The sequence below is a fragment of the Suillus plorans genome (assembly GCF_016647745.1).
Source record: "Suillus plorans strain S12 chromosome Unknown HD556scaffold_2, whole genome shotgun sequence".
Taxonomy (NCBI): Eukaryota; Fungi; Basidiomycota; class Agaricomycetes; order Boletales; family Suillaceae; genus Suillus; species Suillus plorans.
Genome location: NW_024537386.1, coordinates 892,101 through 916,102, shown reverse-complemented (window position 1 = coordinate 916,102; position 24,002 = coordinate 892,101). Strand labels below are relative to the sequence as shown.

At 47.4% G+C, this 24,002-nt stretch overlaps 10 protein-coding genes across 10 annotated transcripts; 7 read left to right on the top strand and 3 right to left on the bottom strand.

Annotated features, from left to right (window-relative positions):
• Positions 1 to 31: 31 nt before the first annotated feature.
• HD556DRAFT_1225394 (phosphoinositide polyphosphatase) lies at positions 32 to 4,166 on the bottom strand (the record flags this gene model as incomplete). The annotated part of the gene is made up of 21 exons (XM_041297010.1): positions 32 to 249; positions 296 to 340; positions 389 to 544; positions 586 to 675; positions 729 to 867; positions 921 to 1,029; positions 1,083 to 1,273; positions 1,323 to 1,403; positions 1,455 to 1,539; positions 1,591 to 1,678; positions 1,775 to 1,829; positions 1,884 to 1,950; positions 2,001 to 2,077; positions 2,129 to 2,220; positions 2,271 to 2,485; positions 2,534 to 2,650; positions 2,701 to 2,995; positions 3,053 to 3,119; positions 3,172 to 3,351; positions 3,407 to 3,885; positions 3,938 to 4,166. The coding sequence occupies 21 exons, from the start codon at positions 4,164 to 4,166 to the stop codon at positions 32 to 34; spliced, it is 3,075 nt and encodes a 1,024-aa protein (XP_041167076.1).
• A 261-nt stretch (positions 4,167 to 4,427) lies between these two features.
• Positions 4,428 to 5,531, bottom strand: HD556DRAFT_1322963 (Snf7 family). Its single transcript, XM_041301401.1, has 5 exons — positions 5,383 to 5,531; positions 5,310 to 5,329; positions 5,182 to 5,259; positions 4,909 to 5,124; positions 4,428 to 4,847 (listed from the first exon to the last, which is right to left on the bottom strand). The coding sequence occupies exons 1-5, from the start codon at positions 5,396 to 5,398 to the stop codon at positions 4,566 to 4,568; spliced, it is 612 nt and encodes a 203-aa protein (XP_041167075.1). The 5' UTR covers positions 5,399 to 5,531; the 3' UTR covers positions 4,428 to 4,565.
• HD556DRAFT_326878 (transmembrane adaptor Erv26-domain-containing protein) lies at positions 5,527 to 6,843 on the top strand. The gene is made up of 5 exons (XM_041310285.1): positions 5,527 to 5,651; positions 5,708 to 5,754; positions 5,806 to 5,885; positions 5,937 to 6,309; positions 6,368 to 6,843. Exons 1-5 carry the CDS (start codon positions 5,629 to 5,631, stop codon positions 6,739 to 6,741), a joined length of 897 nt encoding a protein of 298 aa, XP_041167074.1. The 5' UTR covers positions 5,527 to 5,628; the 3' UTR covers positions 6,742 to 6,843.
• Positions 6,844 to 7,061: 218 nt separating this feature from the next.
• HD556DRAFT_1428659 (uncharacterized protein) lies at positions 7,062 to 7,822 on the bottom strand (the record flags this gene model as incomplete). Its single annotated transcript, XM_041304736.1, has 5 exons — positions 7,062 to 7,163; positions 7,212 to 7,329; positions 7,379 to 7,475; positions 7,532 to 7,646; positions 7,703 to 7,822. 5 exons carry the CDS (start codon positions 7,820 to 7,822, stop codon positions 7,062 to 7,064), a joined length of 552 nt encoding a protein of 183 aa, XP_041167073.1.
• Positions 7,823 to 7,945: 123 nt separating this feature from the next.
• HD556DRAFT_1322953 (uncharacterized protein) lies at positions 7,946 to 10,622 on the top strand. Its single transcript, XM_041301400.1, has 5 exons — positions 7,946 to 9,563; positions 9,615 to 9,787; positions 9,835 to 10,051; positions 10,105 to 10,190; positions 10,241 to 10,622. The coding sequence occupies exons 1-5, from the start codon at positions 8,045 to 8,047 to the stop codon at positions 10,526 to 10,528; spliced, it is 2,283 nt and encodes a 760-aa protein (XP_041167072.1). The 5' UTR covers positions 7,946 to 8,044; the 3' UTR covers positions 10,529 to 10,622.
• Positions 10,623 to 13,499, top strand: HD556DRAFT_1322949 (glycoside hydrolase family 13 protein). The gene is made up of 10 exons (XM_041301399.1): positions 10,623 to 11,066; positions 11,123 to 11,238; positions 11,286 to 11,607; positions 11,659 to 12,101; positions 12,154 to 12,466; positions 12,517 to 12,589; positions 12,634 to 12,703; positions 12,757 to 12,918; positions 12,976 to 13,224; positions 13,280 to 13,499. Exons 1-10 carry the CDS (start codon positions 10,811 to 10,813, stop codon positions 13,319 to 13,321), a joined length of 2,046 nt encoding a protein of 681 aa, XP_041167071.1. The 5' UTR covers positions 10,623 to 10,810; the 3' UTR covers positions 13,322 to 13,499.
• On the top strand, positions 13,500 to 16,982 carry HD556DRAFT_1322944 (uncharacterized protein). The gene is made up of 14 exons (XM_041301398.1): positions 13,500 to 13,857; positions 13,908 to 14,386; positions 14,442 to 14,503; positions 14,553 to 14,647; positions 14,697 to 14,938; positions 14,987 to 15,079; positions 15,132 to 15,268; positions 15,326 to 15,407; positions 15,466 to 15,734; positions 15,794 to 15,913; positions 15,964 to 16,073; positions 16,128 to 16,412; positions 16,465 to 16,616; positions 16,671 to 16,982. The coding sequence occupies exons 1-14, from the start codon at positions 13,577 to 13,579 to the stop codon at positions 16,799 to 16,801; spliced, it is 2,538 nt and encodes an 845-aa protein (XP_041167070.1). The 5' UTR covers positions 13,500 to 13,576; the 3' UTR covers positions 16,802 to 16,982.
• Positions 16,864 to 19,330, top strand: HD556DRAFT_325626 (uncharacterized protein). Its single transcript, XM_041310282.1, has 7 exons — positions 16,864 to 17,462; positions 17,541 to 17,645; positions 17,706 to 18,232; positions 18,286 to 18,613; positions 18,672 to 18,812; positions 18,862 to 19,102; positions 19,150 to 19,330. Exons 1-7 carry the CDS (start codon positions 17,082 to 17,084, stop codon positions 19,191 to 19,193), a joined length of 1,767 nt encoding a protein of 588 aa, XP_041167069.1. The 5' UTR covers positions 16,864 to 17,081; the 3' UTR covers positions 19,194 to 19,330.
• Positions 19,331 to 20,045: 715 nt separating this feature from the next.
• On the top strand, positions 20,046 to 21,276 carry HD556DRAFT_1303027 (uncharacterized protein; the record flags this gene model as incomplete). The annotated part of the gene is made up of 4 exons (XM_041299574.1): positions 20,046 to 20,267; positions 20,322 to 20,656; positions 20,713 to 20,792; positions 20,840 to 21,276. 4 exons carry the CDS (start codon positions 20,046 to 20,048, stop codon positions 21,274 to 21,276), a joined length of 1,074 nt encoding a protein of 357 aa, XP_041167068.1.
• Positions 21,277 to 23,206: 1,930 nt separating this feature from the next.
• On the top strand, positions 23,207 to 23,771 carry HD556DRAFT_1322931 (uncharacterized protein). The gene has a single exon (XM_041301397.1). The coding sequence runs from the start codon at positions 23,458 to 23,460 to the stop codon at positions 23,755 to 23,757; it is 300 nt and encodes a 99-aa protein (XP_041167067.1). The 5' UTR covers positions 23,207 to 23,457; the 3' UTR covers positions 23,758 to 23,771.
• The last annotated feature ends 231 nt before the right edge of the window (positions 23,772 to 24,002 follow it).

Here is a 24,002-nt window from a genome sequence, read left to right as displayed (position 1 = left end):
TGCCAACCATATAATCAATCTAAGCTCTGTATCATACATCGGTATACCGTGAGCGTGGGGGAGGTGGAGGAGGAGGTTTGCGAACAGGTGTGATCGGAGATTGCAATCCCATTGCATGTGAATATAATTCTTCGTCAGAGGACGATGGCGAGGATGAAAAAGGAGATTCCTCCGGCGAGTCAAAAGGGTTGGCTGCATTTGATTCCGATAGGTGAGCTACCGAGATGGGAAAGATGCCTTTTGGATGTTCTGAAGATGTGTTAGAGCATGTGTGCTGATGTTGCTACATGCTTACCAGGTCTGTTCCACCATGCATCATCATCGGTGCTGGGCGGGGGCACTGGTAAAATATGAGCTTCGCGCATATCTAAGCTAATACAACACAGACATTCAGAATAGTCATCGGGAAGTACCAAAGACGCAAGTTTTTCATCAAGTTTCTCGCCTGGAGTAGCTGACAGCGTGTTTTCCAGGAGCAGCCGAGATAACGCGGCCCTCTTTGCGACATCTATGATTCGCACCTCACTTCTAAAAAGCGCAAAGACTTGGTGCCAGCAATCAGTGGCACGTGAAGATTACAGCCACAAAAGAGCTTGCCTGGACGGTGGTCCGAGCCTTTCAGCTCAGCCCGGGAGTATACTGCGAGATCGAATCGGCCTTTGAACAAAATCCTGTCTGCGAGATGTGTAATTCACGTGAGTGCACCCTCTGAACGTCAGAACGCCTACCAGTCCAAGCTGGAATGCGCATCTTCTCACTGGTATCATAGTTGTCGGTGCCCAGGTCGTACTTATAAGTGGGACGGAACAACATGGGTCCTTCCTCATATCCAGCAAATGCGTCCCCGTTGTCGATTGCCTGTCTCAACTGTCGTAGGATTAATCTAGGGCAAGCAATTGTTTATTAGCCGTCGAACACACCTGATCTGCTGCTACCAAAGAATCAAAATCATCGGCCCCTGATCGGGCTCGGACGCTTTCGTTGTCAAGGTCTATCCTGTAATTCGTGTCTGCGAGCCATATGATATTTCTGTTGGGGGGCTTATACGTGTCAAGCTCTACATTCCCAAGAATCAAGCTTACTCATGGCTGGACAACGTCTTTCCTTTTTGAAAGTGCAAACCTTTCACAATTGTGTGGAAGTCCGCATTCCGCTCTTCGATGTTGCTATGCCCGGCGGCAAGGTGAGCAGTCAGGAAGCAGAAGCTAGTATCGTGATAGTCCAATCGGACTCCAACACCACCTTTGTTTCCGGACATGCCCCGCAGACCCGTCTGATATAATGTTCAAGCCAGGACCTCAAATTATGTAGTCAAGGCCCACCTTTCGAGCTGCTCCTTCGACATTCCGTATAACAGCTGTTAGATCTGAGCGAACTATGACAAGAATTGCAGTCCCGACAAGCTGCAATGATGGCGTTCAGTATTACTTCACCTAAGCATGGTCGTGTATCACTTGTTCACTGCGGAGGAGCACATAATCACACGTTCTTTGAGGTCGACGTTCAAGGGTTTCCATGACCTTCTGTTCCCATATACGCCTAATGATAATGTCAGGATGTATACTCCTCGTATAGCAGAATATTGCCTACTTCTTTTCTGGATCTGGTTGCACAATCTGCTGTGCGGTAAGTTGAACAATTTCTTGGAAGCCAAGAATAAAAAGATCGGGTCTACAAACTTGTCAGTTACGCCATTGAATACAACTAGGTTTATATACTCTATAAAATCTGTTTAAAAGACAATGTGATTAAAATGCGATTCAGCGTGAGGAACCAGACTTACTGTCCCGCGGGAAGAGCCACGGCAGCAGACTTTCTGACGACGGCAGCTGCGCGGAGGAGAACTGGTAAACAGTGGCAAGAATACGCATAATCCGCCTTACCCGGCCATTGACATTCCACGTTCCTGTGAATATACTGCACGACTGGGTAGTCGAGTACTCGGACAAGCTTATGACAGCATTGGCAGTGAGATCATCCTACATGCCAATTCCACTCACCGCTGCTGCAGGGCCTTTCCGACTGAGTCATGTATTGGGTCAAAAATATTGACCTGACGTTGGTTATTCATATTGCCCTGATTAAAAGTATTTGTGACTCAGACAGAAGATCGAAGGAAGACACTCACAAGAAACATATCAATGGCAATTTGCTTTCCTTTATCTTGAAAATTATTGATATATGCTCTCGACACACTCTTTGTTGCATCGGACAAAACACCTTCAAAGTACATCAGAAATGTCACAATATTTTGATGACATGTATCTGACCTGCCAACGTTCTCTTCCCAGTCCGAGTGACGCTCGTGTTCAGGGCGCCAGTACCAGCATAGATACGAGAGAGAGCGTCTCCGTTTTCTGCCCATAACTCGCGATGGTGCGTCCAGAGCGCACCAGCCTGTAACCATTCAAGATGCACGAGACTGAGGTATTGTTCCAAGGCTTTACGAGAGAAGATATCTTGCACAAAGTTTGTTCGGTCCAAACTATGTCTCATTTAACACAAAGACTCTGATATGAGGTGCTCGACTCACCAATCAAGGCAGTTCGTCCTGAATACGCCCTTTTGTTCCGTGATCAGACTATCGGTGCTGGCATCACACATGGTGAACCCGTAACGTTCCATGTTGTTATTAACGCCTTCCAAACGGCTGTGTCTCACCATGATGAACTGACCATCTCTTGAGAGACCATGACGTACCAGACATCCCTCATTACACTATCATGACCACCTATCCTCACGGCATTGTGGAAATCGTAGTGAGTAATACTGAGCTCGTCACCCCAGATGCCTCTTGCAATCTGCAGGTGCTTTGCATATGCAGAAGTCAAGATGGCCTCGTTCTCTTTGGAACCCAAAAGGTTGATGGCATGAGTGGCGCCATACTCCTCCATCAAATGCGCAAAGTGGCGCTCAAATGCAGGTTGAGAGGCGTGCGGCCGTGTAATTTGAATGCGCTGGCCAAAGGTCTGGAGCCCTTGTTGTTCCCAAAATACTGTAATTCAAAGGGTTTCAACAGCTGGTGTGCAAATCCCCTGCTGCGAAAACGCACATGGGACACTTCCTCGGACTTGGGTATAGCTCACGCAATGTTGATCAGTTGTGAGGATAGTTTCAGTCTGTCGAATGCAAATCAGGCATTGACTTTATACTCGGTGTTTCATTACCTACCTCAACAAAATTAGCAGTGTTCCCGTCATCATCTACACCCCGAGTATTGAAACGAGTGCCAGCTCGTCTCCATCCAAGGCGAGAAATCAATGACAATGTCGCAATAATGGGTGCCCCGTTGACCGGCGGCGCAGGCAAAGCCATGGTAAAGACTCCCACGTAGCCTTGTATGGCTAATATCTATTCGCCATGTTACATATAATCTTCAAAAGGAAAAAAACGAGCACAAGCGCACGATAAATTGACACTTGTCAAGTTCCTCCCTTTCAAGGGGATCCAGTCTCTCTCTGAAATTAAGCAAACTGCGGACAATATATTCATTCCAGACGAAGCGTTCATCAAATATACCGATATCATGTGCATTGGATCGATCTCTCGCCAGACGAACGGGAAGCCGAGATGAGAGATCCCATGCAGGATCGAGAGCATAGTAGAATGAACCAGATGAAAGAATTTTGGTGAGCGGCATGCACGGATGCTCAAACACAGGAGGTGTGGTAGACTGAGAATAGTGCTGCTGCTCTCTTGTCATGAGTGCATCGGCGTTTTCTGGATTAAGAAGCGTATCTTGGGAGGCAGAAAAATCATCCCATGAGTGGGAAGTGAGGCAGTAAAACAAGACTTCGTGAATCTTCGCTACGGATTCAGGTTGAGAGTCGGAGGGGCGGGTGTTTCCAACCTCCGTCGCAGAGGACACCACCGCGAGGAAAGTATCTATAAGTGATAACGATGAAGTTGAACCAGCTATACATGCAAATCAGCATACCATTTTCGACAGAGATAAGACCAAGACAGCCTTTAATGATGCGGCTGGTCAGTCTCACAGCGCTGGTCAGATTGACCTCATCCTTCGGCAGGAACTCGACGATCACCTGTGCTGGATTGGCTTCTACAGCACGAAATACGAGAGCTCGTTGCGGTCGTCCTTTCCGCTCGTCATGCGATCCAGTTACCAGGTAGAGTGTACGAGGGTTGTGACCTAAGTAGAGATGCATAGCATCAGGTGGCCGCAGGCTGGGAAGAAACTTCAAGGTAATAGACCGAGACAATCGTGTTGCAATGCCCGTAGTGCTGCTTGTCTGTCTGTTGTATTGGTACTAATAAGACACTATCCTGGCGTTCTGGTATCTGTGTGGATCTGATTGGTCGGCCCTGGCATATGAAGTCCAGACTCCAAATAAGTGTCCGAACTTCCAAGCCCAACTCGGGCGTGTTTGTTTGGCAAAAGCCTTCAATCCAAACAACCGTTAGCGGTGGTACAGAACTTAGGTAAGAGTGCAGTGAACAAAGTTTAAGAATAAGAGTAATGAATATGATGTACAATCCGTACTACGATATACAAAAATCCACGAGATTGAATACCTCTATCTACCTGCAATGAATAAATTAAATCATTACGCCGCCGGTCTCAGAGCTCTCAGTCTCTCTGCTAGTTTACCGTCTTCCTCACCAATGCTCTCTTTCGTAGCCAGAGATGGAACACCAGACAGGTCTTTCGACGCGAGATCATGCTGCAATTCTATGTTGGCTTCTTCTGCCATCTGCCGCATGAGAGAGTCTACTTGATCTTGCGGAGTTGATACAGCCGTTGTGCTTGATATTGCGTCCTCCATGTAAGACGTCTGGACATCTAGGTCGGAGAATTGTGATTCGAACTTGTCCATCACAAGCGAAATCTATGACATCATTCGAAAGAGGTCATAATATGGAGTAGCGAAGGATAGATCCTTTACTCACCCGTTCAAGATTCATGCTATCCATTGCTTTGTCCATGCCCTTGACCACGGAGGTCATGTTTCCAGTAACCTGTCTCATTGTGACGGCAGTCTCCACCCGACTGGCAACAGCGTCTAACCGGCTAGATAGTCGCAACAAGTTCAGAGCCTCGGATTTCTTGCGAATGGCATTCGAAGCATAGATCCGCGCGCCATCAGTATTTCTCTGCTGCAACGCCTGAAGTCACCCATTAGATTGCTGTGCGTTTGATCCAGAACGACAGTGGGAATGAACCTTCTTGAGACGAGCCTTTTCCGTATTTTCATCCTTTTGCGCTTTCTTTGCTTGACGATTAAGGGTCTTGGCGGTAAACTAAGGGAGAGGATCTAAAGAGGATTCTTGTCGGACATAATGATAAGTACCTTCAGCTGAAATAGCGTCTCTGCAAAGTGTCAACGGATTTCTCGTGACCTCGCTATTACACGGGCTGCTCACTTTCCATATTGCTCATGTTCAATTAGTCAAATGATACGGTGTTGATAATAGGGAAGATCGTTCAAAAGAGATGCTACAAGTCAAAGTGGAAGATGCGGGCTATGTGTGGCTGTGGAGTAAGCGTTTGCTGTAACCTTTGTTGGCCACGTGCACTTAGCTTCAGCGGAACCCAGGTGATCAACAGTTTTACACAGACCTAATAGACTGTCACCTGCCAGTGGTCCCTCCCAAGCGAAACCTCGCGGCATGTCACTATTGCATTATTTCAGGTATGGTTCGTCTTGAAATATCGAATAGTTTTAATTGAATGGCCACTTTCATACAGTTATGCTGCTATGGTCGCTGCTCTTGCATTCATGACACTTTCACTTGGTTCGTGACACTTTTCGTTACCTTTATGCCATTTTTTACCTAGAGTTCTAGCTAGCGGTCTGTTGTACATCTCCGAGCTAATAGAGGAGCATTCACGTCTTGCCAAGATCATTGGACAGCGGGGGACATATGTTCGTGAACTCATTTTCTAAACCAAGGCAACTATCTTACGTGAAGAGAAGGCAATAATAGTGCTGCACATTGCACTCTACATTTCAGATTCCCTTCCCTTAGCACGAACGCTCTTCTCTATAGTCTGCCATGTCGTCTACTTGCAGAACTTCTCCAGCACCTGGCCACTTATCTCGCTCTCATCCTTGTCCTTCATTGCATCCTGTATTCTTGCAATCTCGGATCACTTCATTTGGTTCTTCTACTTCTCACATCTCACACGGGAGGCAAGGCAGGTGTCATATCTATATCGTACTCCGATGCATTCTACAGTACCTGGATTTTCGGACATTGCAACTTTCTTTGGGGTCTGCGTTTGGCTCGTCCCGCTCTTCCTCTTCTTGAGTTTGAGTGCGAATGATCATGCCCTGCCTACATCATCTGGTAAGCAACCCCTTATGCTTCGTTGACACCATGCACTCAGATCTGGTTGTAAACCTAGGCATACCCAGCACGCCGACCGCTACCTTACGAACGTTGGGGCCTCATTCAAACTCGTCTCTATTCAAGGCGATGTTCGGTTTCATTCCGTTTCTTCCCAAGGCGTTCAGGCGTGAAGCAACGGATGGGCTGATAGCGCCGCATACTCCCAATCACACACGCCAGGAAAGCTCGCCTGCACCTTCGTCACCAACAGTTTACCACGTACCTCTTCATACGCCTGGAGGAGTCCATGCTGTTACCGGGACTGGTGTATTGCCTCCCAATCGATTTAGCCTTGGTTCGCCACCACGGCGGGCATCGCAAGTTCCCACGAGAGTCACCGTTGATAGTGGAAGTGCAACATTAACAGCGAGAAGAAATAAGCTTGATTGATCCCATGTACGTTGCATTGTCATCTTCTCATATGATGAGTGCACTGTTCAGCGATGCGTCACGTACATCGAACTCTAGACTAGCAGTATGACATTGCCTTGCAGCGACCTGTGGCACCTGTCCTCTACCGCTTTGGTCTTGCAGCATCAGTAAATAGTCCTAATAAATCCTCTCTTGAAGTGCACTCTCGCAGAGTTAATGAAATGCAGGCTTCGGCATTCGAGATTGAAAATATTCAGTTAAGATACTGGACAAACCACAGAGGTCAGATAAATAGACACACCAGTGCATTTCCGCGACCGAGGGCAAGAAGCCAAGTGCTACTCAGCAGAAGGCTCTCTAACAAGCTGTGTTAGTATTCCCATAGATTGTATGAAGAAAGGTCGAATCTCGTTGATTTCCATAGAACACAGGTTTGGCAACTGCATAACAATAAGGAATACGCGATGTGACAACCAAGTGGAGCGTACACTGAGCTCGCTGTGATCTAATTTTTGCAAACCATCGCGACTTTTAGCTTGTCGAGCTTCGCGAAGATCTTTCAGTAATGACTTGATTTTATCTGCATTCTGTACATCATCTGAGGCACTTGGTGAAAGTCAGATATTGTCACTAAATAAACAAAAGTGTTACCAACACGTCAAGGATGACCTTGGCTATCTCTGCAAAACGGAAAGGCAGCTTGCTAAATTCCGGCCGACTCGTTTCTCTTGTTAGCCGTTCCTGCAAAAATTCTAGAAGATGGTACGTCAGTAAGCGCATAATTAGCAAGGAAAGGCTGTATACAAACCTACACTGAGCCATTCCGGGGGTACGATATGACATTTCTTCTTTAGCTTCAGATTAGTAGCCATCCAAAGAGGTATCCGACATTTTGCCGGCGGTCGTAGTGGTCCATATGCGCCCTATACGAGTACGACCATTTGTGGGTATTGCTATGGAAATCCGCCTCAATGCGTACCGAAATGAAAGCTGTTTTCTCCATTGTGATCAAGGGGACAATCTCCACTAGTTGCTCGGAGGCGATGAGCTCAAGCTCTAGTGGAGTCACGGATGTTCTCAAAGATTGTGGTAATGCCATCAGAAGGAAGTGGATAAGATCCGTCTCAACTGATTAGCGCGAGTCAGCGTTGCTTTCTTGACGCGTTTGTGCACGTGACCAAGACGCGTCTGAACCGAAAAGTCGAACACGCGCTTCTTTGCTCACTACACTTGCATTACACCTCGGACCACTTCAGACCTCACATTATTCACCATCCTGTGGATCACATTTTTCAGCTTTATCGTTCGTCTTGCCATAATTATGCTTAGTGCAAGAACTAAGCAAGTCTTTGCCTATGGGCGTCGTGGTCACCGGATTGTGAATGTCGTTGAGAGGAATGAGTCGGATGCCTTTGATTCACCCGTCAAGACAGTGCGTAACCTGGCAGCTTCTAGGCAAGTTCAAAGAGAAAATGCTATCTACTTATCTCCCTCTCCTCGCCATCGAGTGCACGGGAAATCCAAGCGGGCACATATCTCACCTACCAAATCCCCGCTTGGCCCACCCAAGAAGAAGGCTCAGGTCAAGCCAACAGTCAAGTCAAAAAAGAAGACTGTGCTTTCAAAATTCGAAGCGCAAACGCCTGTTCGTCAGCCGCTTACGCCTTTGCGCACGAACGGTGCGTCGCCTATGGTTCCACCACCTTCAGTACTCGTGGGGAAGAAGGGCAAAGCGCCAGTCAAGTCATCGCCACGGGCTGCGCTGAAGCCTACATCTCCAGTCGTGACTCTTGATATCATTGTGGTCGATAACGATGGCAAGAAGCTCAGTCAGGAACGGCGAGTATCACGGACTGATGTTCAGATAAATCCTGTAACTGTGGCAGCTCCGAGGGTCCGGGGCAGGGGGGCAGCCAACAAACCCGCAATCATCGCCATCAGTGACAGCGACTCTGATGCGGAGGAGGTAACTGTGGTAGCGAAAAAACGCCTTAGCCGCATGCGATCGGTGATCGTCGTATCCTCTGATGACGATGAACCTCCACACAAATGCGAAATCGAGCCGACAGCTACCTTTTCCACACGACAGTCTTCATTTCTCGAGGTCGTGGTCCCCCCTGCGCCTTATAAGCTACCCTCTCCCCATAAGCTACCTACAGTCCTCCAGGAACCCTCATCACTGTTACCGCCGCCTCCACCTTTAATCCAACAACAACAACCAGTGTTCGTGCCTCTCGCCCCGCCGACAACAAAAGTACGACAGCTGACACCTATACGCCGAGGACAAAGTCGAGCACCGTTCCAGCGCTTCTTCCCCACACCTTCCACACCCACTGATGCAGACCTTTCTCTCGAACTGGAGCAACTTAACATCTCGGACGTGACCGAATTCGAAAATTTGCTACCCCCACAACCTGAGTGTCTAATTCCACTCCTATCAGAGTGCTCTCAGACTTGTCCGCATGAATTCTCTGCTTTTATAGAGTCATTTCCATTCGATCCGATAGTGCAGCCTGCGGAAGGAAATGACCTGGATATCAAATTTCGGAAAATTGGCGAGGCCTCGTTTTCCGAGGTTTTCGGCATCGGTGACGTAGTTCTTAAGATCATCCCCTTGCGAGATGAGGAACAACGTATCACAAACGACTTGGAGACTCCCGCACCGAGTGATGCGAGTGATGTTATGAAGGAAATTATTGTCACCCGAGCGATGGGAGAGATGAGCAGTGGCTTTATCAAACTTCTCAGGACATATGTCGTCCGTGGGCGCTATCCTTCGCTGCTTCTTGATCTTTGGGATGAATATAACGAGCGCAAGGGTTCTGAGAGTATAAGACCAGGTAGGTGACATATGGACACGAAGAATCACAATTGTTATAACTGTCAGTTAGACTCTTTTGGCCTCTCCCAGGTCTACGCAATCATTGTCCTGCCAAATGGTGGCCCAGATCTTGAGGCATTCACATTCAAAAATACCGCAAGGTCTGGCTGGCACCAAGCATGCAGTATCTTCTGGCAGATAGCCACGGCTCTGGATCAAGCGGAAGACCTTATGGCGTTTGAAGTGAGATTCTTTCCCAAAAATGATGTCGTGGCTGACGTGAAAAATAGCATCGTGATTTACACTGGGGCCAGATCTTGGTGAAGAACGTACCTGTTCGGACTTTATCGTCGAAAAAAGGAGGGAGAAAGCTCTGCATGGATGACGTTCGGTTTGGCGTCAAGGCGACTGTCATAGATCTTGGGCTTTCGAGAATGGAAACCACAGATGCTCAAGGTTCCAAGACGTACTGGACACCGTTTGATGAAGAAATTTTCGAAGGGGAGGGTCAGTGTCTTACACACCCCTGGGATATACGTTTTGCTGATCGGTACCGGCAGGAGATTACCAATTTGATGTCTACAGGATGATGAAAGAGTATAATGGCAACTCTTGGGAAGGCTATCAGCCCTTCACAAATGTCATGGTAAGAGCTGTATACCCATTGTTTGTATATAAAAGGCTCACCCAAAACAGTGGCTTCACTACCTCACACAAAAGCTGTTACACTCAAAGCGACTGAAGCCTCCTGCCACGAGAAAGAAAAGCACGGCTGAGCTTACACGAGTCGTAGCCCTGACAGGGTACGACGAACAAGAATGTTTCGATTCCCTAGTGGAGATCGACAAGTTATTGGGGGACTGTATTACTGCGGCAAAGAAAGGCCGGAAGGGAAAGCGGAAAATGTGTGTGCCACCTTCTGGTCCAAGGACGGCAGGGGAAGTTGTGTTGTATGGAGTTCAAAAAGGCTGGATGAAGCCATGAGTTGTATGATCGATTTTATTTTCTGTTGCAGTATACCTCACAAGTTGTACACTCTAATTTTACACAAACGCTATGAATGGACAGGCATGGCCGTGCCCAGTCCAGAACCGCGGAACCTTCCTTTCTGAGCGATCATGCAGACGTCATAGCCCATATCTGAGTTGTTGCCACCTAGATTGCGGAGAGAAGGAAGATGAGGCTCGTCTGTTCCTGTCTGTTCCTTGTTATTTTCTCCCATCTCCTGCAAAGTTTTAAATTTTCGGTCCGCGAGCCCACCAGAAAATGGCAGTAACAGCTAGCTTTGATCCCAAGTCTGTGTTGAAGCTCGATGGGTACCTCGAGCCGTTCATCCCTGCTATCGCTCACCGCCACGAGCGCTTTCAGAAGTGGAAAGATACCATCGATCAATATGAGGGTGGATATGAGAAATTCACTAGAGGATTCGACAAAATGGGTTTTAATGTCAAGGAGAGTGGTGAGATAGTCTACAGAGAGTGGGCACCAAATGCAACGGAGGCGAATCTCATTGGTGACTTCAGTGAGTCCCATCCTTCATGCTGCCTTGCGTTATTGAAATGTTGATTATATATTCAGACCAGTGGAACAGGATGTCCCACCCATTAAAAAAGAATGAATTTGGTGTCTGGGAAATTACACTCCCTCCCAAGGCTCCTGGGGTGTGCGCGATACCTCATGACTCCAAGGTCAAAGTGAGTGTATTTGATCTGTAGTAATCTTTTTGTTCTAAATTCGTCAGATTTCCATGATCACACCCTCTGGCGCTCGTATCGAGCGTATCCCTGCTTGGATCCAACGTGTCACCCAAGATTTGGCCTTCTCTCCTGCCTATGAAGGACGTTTCTGGAATCCCTCTACTTCGGAAAAATATCAGTTCAAAAACCCTCGTCCACCGCAACCGAGAGCGATAAGAATATACGAGGCCCATGTAGGAATTTCAACTAGCGAACACCGCGTAGGTACATACAAAGAGTTCACGAAAGATACGCTTCCGAGGATTCACGCTCTGGGTTACAACACCATCCAGCTAATGGCCATTATGGAACATCCTTATTATGCATGTACGTGATGAGCCGTTGTTCCGCACCTCAACCTGAACTTCCTCATACTAGCTTTCGGCTATCAAGTAACCAGCTTCTTCGCTGCCAGCTCTCGGTATGGCACTCCTGAGGAGCTTAGAGAGCTTATCGACACTGCTCACGGCATGGGTATAACCGTTCTTCTGGACGTTGTACACTCACATGCCTGCAAAAACGTCCTTGACGGCCTTAACGCGTTTGATGGATCGGATCACCAATACTTCCACGAAGGCAGCAAAGGACGTCATGAGCTGTGGGACAGCAGACTTTTCAACTATGGGAACCACGAAGTTCTGAGGTTTTTACTGAGCAATCTTCGCTTCTATATGGAGGAGTACAAGTTCGATGGCTTCCGGTTTGACGGTGTCACGAGTATGATGTATGTCCATCATGGTATCGGAACGGGTTTCTCGGGTGGCTACCCTGATTACTTTGGTCCGGGAGCAGATGAGGAGGCTATTGTGTACCTCATGCTGGTGAATGTTACATTGATGTGCCATTGTTTTCGCTACTAACAGCAATCTGAAGGCGAATGATGCGATGCATACTTTATATCCGTCTGTTATCACGATCGCAGAAGACGTTTCAGGTATGCCTCTACTCTGCATCCCCGTATCTCAAGGAGGCATTGGATTCGACTACCGCTTGTCAATGGCTATCCCGGACATGTGGATCAAACTGCTGAAGCACAAGACTGATGACGAGTGGGATATGAGTAATATTGTGCACACCCTTACAGATCGACGATACGGCGAGAAGAGCGTTGCGTACGCTGAAAGCCACGACCAGGCCCTGGTGGGAGACAAGACTCTGGCTTTCTGGTTAATGGACAAGGAAATGTGTGGGTTTGCTTCGTCGTGTGTATCATATGTAACCCGAACGCCCTCACAGATACGCACATGTCGGATTTGACACCAATGACGCCCATCATCGCGCGAGGCCTCTCTCTGCATAAAATGATTCGGTGGGTTTTTGTCTGTGGCCACATATAAATACTCATGACTGCAGTCTCCTGGTCCACTCGCTCGGCGGAGAAGGCTACCTGAATTTTGAAGGCAACGAGTTTGGACACCCAGAAGTAAGAAATACTAAAATCCTACACTCACTGTCCTCTCATATTTACCTGTCCAGTGGCTTGATTTTCCTCGAGAAGGAAACAACAACTCCTTCCAGCATGCCAGGAGACAGTGGAATATTGTAGATGACCAAATCCTTCGGTACCGATACCTGAATGACTTCGATGCTGCGATAAACCACCTGGAAGAAGAGCACAAATGGCTTTCAGCTTCTCAGGTTAGGGTCTGATATGACATGATAGATACTGATTGAGCTAACTTATATCAATGAAAGGCATACGTCTCTCTTAAACACGGGGGTGACAAGATGATCGCCTATGAACGATCTGGCCTTCTTTTTGTCTTTAACTTCCACCCTACTAAGTCTTTCACGGATTATCGCATTGGTGTCGATGAAGCAGGGGAATATCATATCATCCTTACCAGCGACGAAAAGAAATTCGGCGGATTCGAGAATGTTTCATGTGGCGGCAAGTTTACTACAACACCAATGGAATGGAATGGGAGGAAGAATTGGTTGCAGGTACGACCTCATCCCAATCAATGCATTGTGACATGACTTAAATCGATGATCATAGATCTACATACCCTCCAGAACTTGTGTGGTACTCGGGAAATAAAATAGCTGGCTCGTTCAAAGTTTGAACGCTTCAAACGTTGGAATTTTCATTTATGATCTATGGATATCACTTGATCATGTATATATACTTCGAGTTTTCTGTATCCACTATGACATATCGTGTGCAGCCGCTAGAAATAGACAGTATAGTACATACGGGCCTAGTGCGGTCTTCGGGTAAACATGAAGTCGTTCTCACCACGTCTTATCGTGAACGTCCTTGAATCCTTGCAAAAGCAGGGACTCCACATCTGTCATGGACGAGAAGTCCTTCCACGTCGACGATCCATCAGCGCAATGTGCCATTCCAGTTCCCGTTACACACCGACCAGCTGTTACCTCTCCCTACAAGAAATGGGGGCGTCGTCTTGCTCTCTTACTCACTTTTATGTTCACAGTCCATTTTTTGAGTGACGTTAATCGTCCTCACCATCATGGACACGAGGGACAAGATTATGGGATGCTGAATGCGCTGATGCGCCATGCTCCAAAGAAAGGTAGTGTTCTGAGAGGCAAGAAAGCGGAGCAACTGTTCTTGTACGTTACTGCTTTCCCAAATTTTTGTGGAAGAATCTAACTTTACCCAGGTCTGTACCAGATACAGACAGTGCCATTACCACGTCCCGAGTGTATGCGGACAAGCCCCATATGGCCGGGAGCGAAGGTGATTTTGACACTGCGAAATATTTCCTTGCGCACCTACAGGAAGAACTTCAAATTGATCGCTCATCTTCCGACATCCCACTATACTCGGCCGGTTCCCGTGAATCTCGCGAGGCAACGTTATCAATTTCATCCCTCGACGAACCAAAGGCTTGGGTTGACATTTATTACCCTATCCTGAACAGCCCTTTGGATCGTAGCCTGGAGATTCTCGGAGATGACGGGAACCCTGTTTGGTCTGCTCAGCTCGAAGAGGTCGCCGATGAAACTGATCCTTACGCCTTCAAGTCCGCGAATGCCGTCCCGACGTGGCATGGCATTAGCAGAGGGGGACAGGCTGAAGGGAAGCTGATTGATGCACACTATGGAAGAAAACGGGATTTCGACGCGCTCGTAGAAGCTGGTCTGTAATTCTCTGCGTTGTGAAGAGTTAGCTTTTGATGCTCTACACCAAAAAGGTGTTGACTTCAGCGGAAAGATCGTCCTCACTCGCTACGGTGGTAACTTCAGGGGTCTAAAGGTACACTTTCATGAGTCCTATTGATATTTTGACTAAAATAACTTCGAAGATCAAACGAGCTCAGGAGCTTGGTGCTGCCGCTGTTCTGGTTTACTCAGACCCTCATGACGATGGCACAGTGACAGTTGAAAATGGATATGTCCCGTGCGTCTGATTTCGTACTTGAGAGCTGTATCTCTAAGTTGCTGCGCAGCTACCCACACGGGCCTGCACGCAACCCAACCTCTGTGCAACGCGGTTCCGTGCAATTCTTGTCGCTATATCCCGGAGATCCCTCAACCCCTGGGTACCCCTCGTATGAAAATAGCACGAGAGTTGAAGGGGGAAGCAAACCGACCATCCCGAGTTTGCCGATTTCTTGGGCCAATGCCGAAGTCCTTCTGAAACACTTGGAGGACGGCCACGAAGGCCCAACTGTTCGTCTTGTGAACAACGGTAAGACTACATCCAATTTTCCATCACTAGACCCTCACATTTTCATAGTGGATGAAAAGGTTACCCCCATCTGGAACGTGATGGGTGTTATTCCTGGCCACGTCAAGAGCGAGGTGGTCGTGATAGGTGCCCACCGAGATGGTGAGTAATTACGGACATTTGTGATCCCTGTGCAAATATTGATATTTTCTAGCTTGGGTCACAGGAGCCAGTGATCCAATCTCAGGCACTGTGTCTCTTTCAGAGGTAATTCGCGGCTTTGGGGTCCTATTAAAGAAAGGATGGAAGCCCTTGAGGACGATTCTTATTACAAGCTGGGACGGCGAAGAGGTGAGACTGTCTTTCAATCCGCCGATTTTACCATACTCAAATAAGTCATCTGCGTAGTTTGGGTTGATTGGCAGCACAGAATGGGGCGAAGATTTCTCGGAGTGGATCAAGAACCATGTCGTGGCTTACGTTAACATGGGTATGAAGGACTAGTTTGCAACGTTCATTGTGCACTTAACCTCAACCTTCATGTTCAGATACTTCTGCATCAGGCTCCCGTTTCAAGGCTTCAGGATCTCCCTTGCTTGCGCATCTCTTTCGTGAAACGGCGGAGCAGATTCCCCACCCTACCTCTGAGGAACGAAGCCTTTGGGATGCTCGCGGAGATTCTGGAACGCTTTTCGGCCAGCATACGGACGCTGAAATTGCTGCGATGCATGAAAATAAACGTTTGACAGCTGATAGTATTGGAGTGAGTCCGTTGGGATCCGGGAGTGATTATACCGTCTTCTTGCAATACCATGGTGTAAGTAAATGAATAGCAAAGCATGTTTTCCGCAGCTTACACCTGACCAATGATATCAGGTGCCGAGTACTGACAATGGATTCACCTCGACGCTACACGATCCCGTGTATCACTACCACTCGATTTTTGACACTCAGTATTGGCAAGAGCTATATGGTGATCCTGGTTTCTCTCGTCATGTGAGTACTACTTGGCTTCCTACCAGCTCACATGAGCTTCATATTCACAGGTTGCTATTGCCAAACATACTGGCCTACAAGTGCTTCGTCTATCTGGCGATATTATTTTACCGTTCAACACTACCCATTACTCCATTGAGTTAGAATCATACCTCGACAAGTATGCACCATTGGCTTCCCTACAGGCGATTTATAGTTGATTGGGAACCTTCAGGGTTACTTCTATTGCAGCCGCTGGCTCCCATGACGTTGATCTGTCTCCTCTCCGAGACTCCCTTCACGCTTTGCAGAGTGCCAGTTTAGAGCTGGACTCTGCAAAGACCAAGGCGGAGCTTAAACTCCGTAAGATACTCAAGCAAATCAAAAAGAAGCATGCTATCTGCCACAAGATCCGTCGCAAGATTCACAAGGCTAGCTGCAAACTCAAGAAGGTATTTGGAAAGCACCAGTGCGAATCGAAAGACAAACACGAAGACATGGAGAGGGAACACTCCCATAGGCGAGTCTCTTCGCATTTTCGGTGGACAACGGCTTACAGGCAATTCCTTCAGACCACCCAGTCAACACCTTGTCAAAGCTATCCAACGTGTGCAAGCTGTGAATAAGCGATTGATCGCCTTTGAACGTAGTTTCATATCGAAGGACGGTATTAAAGATCGTGAGTGGTACAAGCACTTGGGCGTAGCTCCTGGCAAGTGGTCAGGTGAGTGTCATGCTCTTTTTCACCTGTAACGAAGGTTGAGCCTATCACTGGAAGGCTATGGCGCCACCACTTTCCCGGGGATCACTGAGGCACTTACCATGGACAAAAATGCAACCGCTGCTGCCTACGAAGCGGGGAGATTGAAAGTGCTGATCGATGACCTTCTTGAGACTATTCGCCTGTGAATATAGATCATCATCAGAAATCCGAGTCCTATGTACCATATGACCAGGCATAGGATCTGTGATATCCTGCGAACTCCCTCGACCCTTGTGTTCATTAGAGCATAGTAACAACTGTTTGAACTAGCACTTGTATAATAAAGTCGCTACTCTGAAAATCCGTGGATTAGTATTTACCAGTAACTGCGACGTGTGACATCATGTTTTGCCCACAACTGCCACGCTCCACCGTGAACCAGGCCTAGCGTGTGCCGCAAGGCCAAGTCTGCCTTACTACACTCGAATGTCTACCAACTCTGAGTCGGCAACTTGGACGAGCACGAAAAGTTCTCTTTCCATACTTGCCGTGAGCGTCGCGCTTTCTTTGTTTACGACTGCCTACGAAAACTCGGTCATCCCGCTGTTTGCCAGTGTTCCGACTCTAAAATACCTTGGTTATGTCGTACACACGAGCACAGCGTTTGCCATTATTACCCCAAATCTTTCGAGTTCAAGAATCCTCTTGATTCTCGGTTGTCTACTTCTTCTAGCACCTCACACCTCTTATTGGATCAGTGTTCATGCTGCTAGGTTCAAGGATCCCATTTACAGTCCTCTCGTCACCCATGCCCTTGTATTGGCTCCCGTTGTGTACTTCTCAGTGTCTTTGGCGATGAGCGTTGATGTGAGTTTCACCTGGCCTGTCCTGGGAAGAACTGTTGCGCATGTACCTTAGACTAACATCCAGTTTACTACTTTTTAGCCTACTTTGGCCCTCATAGTACTCGCCGCCAATGCACTACAGCTTCGTCCACTATTAATGCTAGTATTCAGTGCATTATCGCTAGATGCCTTGAACAGTGTTATTGTGCGTAATAGCTGCAATTGTAGTTGTAACATCTTTCAATTAACACATTCACTCATCTAGTTCACTGCATTGGGATGTGTATGTCTTGCTGTGCACGGTGGGATTAGAGTCGATGTGGGCAGACATAACACTCATCCGAATGCCCGAAACACTCGATCCACAGTGGCCTTGAGTGCGATTCCCCTAGTCTTGACTGTGCTTTTAAATCTTAATCCAGCTCTCCGATCCCCGACGCTCGTAAATTCCATTGTTACACCATACAACAGTCCAACATATCCGCTCCGTATCCTGAATTCAACCCAGTCCAAGACTGGTGTAGTGGTGGTTGGCGAGATCTTACCTCCAGCCGACATGAGCTCTACTCCTCTTCACTCTATCCGTTACCTTCGAGCATCTCACTCGTTACTGGGAGGTGTATGGATCGGGGACTCAGTGGCCACACTCGACAGTTTTTCTCCGTTAACCGACCAAGATGGTACTCCTTTAGGAGATTCTATCTATAGCGCATTCGTTCTCCAGGAGGCAGTGCGGCTTGTCAATAGTACTCCGCAGGGACGGAAGGGAGAGTGCAATAATGCGCTCATAATGTAAGTGGTGACCTTGTTTGATGCCCAGCAAGAGTGACGACTTTGACGTACAGCGGTCTTGGTACCGGAATCTCCGCAAATGCGTTTGCCCAACATGGCATAGCAACAACTATTATCGAAATCGATCCTGCTGTGTACGATGCTGCACGCCAGTATTTTGGCCTATCGGATCCCGGTAACAATAATGTGTTTTTGCAGGATGCGAGAGGGTGGGTCAGGAGCAGGAGAGCTATGGTAGAAGCTGAGGACCCCTCCGCAATCAAGTATGATGTTGTTATCCATGATTGCTTCTCTGGAGGGGGAGTACCTGAGCATCTCTTCTCTATCGAATTTTGGAATGATCTCACGACTATCCTAAGCCCAGAAGGCGTCGTCGCAGTAGTAAGCAGTTTCAGACATTGTGTTTGCCCATATCACTTATCTTGTGTCATTCGGACAGAACTTTGCTGGAAAACTTGCATCCGACTCATCACAAGCAATACTCGTAACTTTGCTGCGAGCATTTGGGCAATGCAGAGCCTTCCATGACCATGTTGAGCCCATCTCCCTGGAGCATTTTCACTCAAATTTCGTCAATATTGTGAGTTCCCTCATTGGAGCTTGGACAAAGTCTGATGATCACGCGATAGGTCTTCTTTTGTACCCCATCTCCAACACCACTCACATTCCGATCTGCAGTCGAAGAGGACTATCTTCACTCATATCTTCGCCGTCACATTCTATCCAGTCTTGACAAACGGGAAATTAATCACGCCCAATTTGGCGACAGCTCTATCTGGTCTCCGACTATGGAAGAAAAGTTCGTTCTGACTGATGCGCATAACACGCTGAACACATGGCAGGAAGGAGAAGCGCTTGATCATTGGAAACGTGAGTCACATTCGTTTTCGATAGTGTAGCTCTGATATGTTGCGCAGTTATGAGGGAGATGGTACCAGATGTAGTATGGGAAACTTATTGAGGGCGGTGACATGATGTTATTGCTGTATCCTGTATGAAAATCACAGGCGCCGGCTCAGGTCCTATCTATTGATGATTGGGAACAACTTCAAGTTCGAGCTGACAACAGGCGGAGAACGAGCGTCATGAGTGTCAGGACCAACAACGCTTTACAGCATATCCTGCCTCCCTATGCAAACTCCGACGATTGGTGGAACTATGTTAATCACCTGATTGATTCTCCTGAGCGTGCACAGCGTGGCTCTACTCGGAAGATCGGAGTGTGGATATAATTGATGTCCATGTATGCGGCAGCCGCAATCCAGTGCAAACAGCACATGTGAGCCATCACAAGCAATTAATATGTTACCCATTTTGGTTCATACCAATATTATTTATGCGATCTTTAGCTATGGTAGGAGAAAATTCAGTCCACAAAACATGCACAACATTCATAGTATTATTATCCAGCGCTTGTGTTGCAATTAGATTGCCGTGCAATCATGCCTCAGATCCTTAGAGGTTCGTCTGACATGTTCTCTGACGACGGACGGTTAATGTTTAGTCTCCTTAGGCAAACTGCATCAGAAGAAAGACGTTATGGTTATGGTTAAGGCTGTATTGTATAACGACTCTCGATTGGGTTCGGCAGTTTTTCCATACAATGCCAAGAATGCCATCGTCGCGGCCCCACAGGGCCCCACTTGAGCTTGAACACTGATAATTGCCAATTGAAAGATTTTTCCGTTGCCATCAAGCTCCCCTGTCACATTGCAGTGCTTCGGTCTGCCAGTGTTATAAGAACTATACTTTCACCTCCAGAAGCAAGCGTCTAGGTATTTATCTTCCCTGGGTCAAGGGTGTGTGTATCACGATGTCAGTTCCCCCTCCCCCTGGTCTCAACTATCTTGCGGCAATCCAACCTGCACTGATAGACATCATGATTGGGCATACGTTTACGGTCATACTCGTACCCCTCCTCATTGCAATGTTCTACTTTTCGAACGAGCATTCACGGAGACAGCCCATATTTATTCTTAACATTTTGAATGTGTGCCTGGCATTCTCTGTCGGCATAATGGGGGACAGTAGAGCTGTAAGTAATTTTAAAAGTCCCTTTGCTATGTTGGAAATTAACATCTCCGGATAGGTTAATACTATGTTATCACCGACACATCCATACCCTGTTTCCTATGACATAATCATGGGCTTCCTTGGGGCGGTCCAAAGTATCCTTGTTGATACCATCCTACTCTTTCGCATCTGTTCCGTTTATCCGCCAAGATACCTCACATGGCAACGCTTTGTGACGTTGGTTTCACTGCCCGTCCTACTCAAAGTTGCCCGTGTTATCAATCTATCTCTTTTTATAGCAGCTCTAACAAGAGCGGCTAAAGGACCCAATGCAGAAGCAACTTTGGCAGCCCTTTGGGTAGCAGCTCCGTATCTCAAGATCGAGTGGTTCGCGCAGCTAGTGGATAATATGTGAAGTGGATGTCTCTCACCTTTTTATTGGAGCTCATATATAAGTTATCTCTCAGATATGCATCTTCTGTATTCCTCTGGACACTTTGGTCAAAGCGGAAAAATAACGATGGTTCCACCACGGGCAATACCAAGTGTAAATGTTAATTGTATCCTCATAGATTGTAACTTATTCTGTTCAAGTTTCATTTAGAATGAGACTTAGGACGCTATTTTGGATCGCGCTTTCAAACTTCGTCATTCCGGCACTCTTTTCGGTTGCCCAGATCATTGTCATTTACTGCGAAGTTAGCCCAGTGGTCATCAATCAAATAATCCTGGCAAACACATCAATTGCAGTTATCGGTGTCGTGTTCGCAACAGTCTGGGCGGGCACAGTTAACAGACAGATCGTTCGATCGGATGCCAAACCAGCTGCGGATGTCGAAAAATCTCGCATGAAAGAAAGCGTGATGCATTTTGCCACTCGGGGTACCATTGTGACCCACGACGAATTACATACAATCTATCAACTTCCGGCAATATCTGGTCGTGAAGATTCAACTGATGATGAATTCGGAAAATTTGACTTGGAGAGATACGGTTTGCCTAAATCTCCTCTAGCTTTGGGTCTTCACTAAAGTTATATCGACAGACTCCTCGTTGAAGTAAAAGAAAACTTTAGCTATGGGTCTTTGTGGTGCGCATCTCTTCAACGTCCTTCCGATGCATATCGATGGATGATGACGCAATCTGGATGTGGGCCGCAGCCTGAATGAATTGATCACCATTCCCATCCGTGGAGGTTGCATGAGGATGGAATTTTCGTTTTCCTTATCTTTTTTTTGATCCTTGATTATTGTCCGTTGGGGCCGAGCCCTATGATGGACAGTACCTACTCGTATGTACTTGTATCGTATGTCTTTTATGTCAGCTTCGATTAATGGTTCCGACGTGAGCGGGAACGTCAAGGCCTGCTTAGAGCTATGGGTGATGGTAGGTGGATGGGTCTCTTCTTCTTCTATTCTTTTTCCTTCGGTGGGGTGACGTCTCCAAATGATTGTTCCATTCGTCTCGTGCGCGCGATGTACTTCAAGGTGGCTCTCATTCCCTTGCCATCGTTCAACAGGTATCTGAGGTTGCAATTGCGTGTGCCGACTTCTCCTCTGAGCACGTTGCGTTGTCCGACGTAGGCGTGGCAGACCAGCAGGAAGTGGTGGACGGTCTCGTGTGCGTTACACTTTTCGCATTTGGCTGACGGGATCTTCGATATGCGGTGCAGGTGTTTGTTGAGCGCGATGTGGCCTGATTGGTCTATGGTCCCGAGTTTCGCGAATCTAGGCAGGTTGCGTGCTATTTCCGCTGCTTCGTCTTTGATGACTCGATAGTAGACTTGTTTCAAATATAACCCTACCATGATGTTGTTACTAGTACTATGCAATAAAACCAATCGAAGGCATTATGACAATCCTAAATGCGAAATCGTCTTCTAGCATTGAATCCTCCACATAAGACAAGGCGACAGGAATTATAGAAAGTACTGATGCCAAGATCGCGCAATCATCCAGTTAGGCTAGTGCGATGATCCGAGTCGTTGGGTAGTCAAGGGGCCAGATGCAGACAAAGGCTTGAAGATCCGATAGCAGGATTCTTTTTGATGAGCTTAGGCTCCCCAATATGGACAAGTGGGTGGATGATCTAAATTGACGAACTGGAGTTAAACGTTAACTCCTTGGCTCTTGTGTTTTGTTTCTTTTGCCAGTGGAAACACTGGATGTTGTACAACTGTATCAGTTTTTCAATGTAAAAGAATTGTGGCGCAACGCATTGAATCATCTAGATCCGTGCGAAAATCGTCGTTAAAGTGCTACAGGCCTATGGCGACACCGAAAGCCATTGGAAGGTAATGAGGGATAGGGGAGCTCACACCTGTGAGCTTATGGTTTACAAAAGTGAGATGCATGTATGCACTGCAGAGGTGCCGGGAGTGCATACCCTCGAGGACAGCGAGTATGACAGTAGGGTGCATCGTTACAATGATGGATGTCGTGTGGAGGTGAACAGCCTTAGTAAGTGTCCTAGGCGTCTATTGAAATAAGGCATGTTGACGCAGCAAAGTACCATAAAACGCATAATACACGCACCTCTGCAGAGAAAGACACAATATCCCCTCCAAAGTCAGCCTCGATCGTGCTCAATACCATCAACCCCCAGTAAGATGTCGAACGTCATTCCAACCACTACACGCCTGCGAGAGTTTAAAGGCCATGAAGACTGCGCAAGGGCAGTCGCAGTTTTCCCCGATAAATGTCGGATGGTTACGGGCTCATGGGACAAGACGCTTCGGTTATGGGACTTGAAGACAGATGTTGTATTGAAGGAGATGAAGGAGCATCACAAAGAGGTGTTGCATTGGCAGTATCACGAGATGGACAATTGATGGGAACGGTCGCATACTTCAAGGCTCACACAAAATCCAACCTCTCATTTGCGTGGACGCCCAATGGTACACGCCTTCTCACAGACGGAAGTAGGGGCGATCCTACCATACTAGTACGCGAATGGAATACAACAACCTGGGAGCAGGTCGGTCACCCTCCCGTAGCGGTGGATTTGGCTTCGAAACTTTATGGGTGGCTTGATAACACGAGTGCTGCTCGTTTCGCGACCGCAGAATACATCTGCCCTGCATCACCTTCCGTGTCACAGACATCAGTCTGAGCTATGGTCCATCCCAGGATACTCGATATGAAGTCAAGGCAGACGAGCCTCGCGACCTGCTGATCACCACCAAAGAGGCGATTGTTCAGTTCTCGTAGTCAATGCCCACTCAGCAAGGCTTCATGTTTGTCCGTCCCTGGGATCGGTCTCCCCTGGAGCTACCAGACTTCGCAGATCTGCAAGACAATTCGGAGAGCGAAGGGGATTGTTGCACGCCGCCTTCGTCTCCGTCAGACGGCTCACATAGCCGTTCTCTTGTAAAACAAGAGGTGGATGATCTCGAATCGCGAGCATTGCGGTTGCTTGGGCGGCCTTTTGGCGCATTTTTGCTAGCGCGGCGGAGAATACAAGAGGATCATTTGCGTCGGATCGTGATATCATTGCACAGGTCAAAGATGTAGCTTATGTTCGAGACTTTATGGACGTCAGGACGATGGAAATACTGTAGATGCATGTTCTTTGCCAAAAATCTGGGAGGTTTTCGTTGGCACTTCATACTACAAGCGTTCCGTTCACCTTCGGACGTTTTTCTATCGTGAATTATAAGAGATGTCTGTACACTCTGTTTGCTGTTGTGTTTTCCTCTTCTTCTCTTGGAGACAGCGCTCGAATGTCTCGGCGAATCGTACTCTTGAAAGTGCAGTGT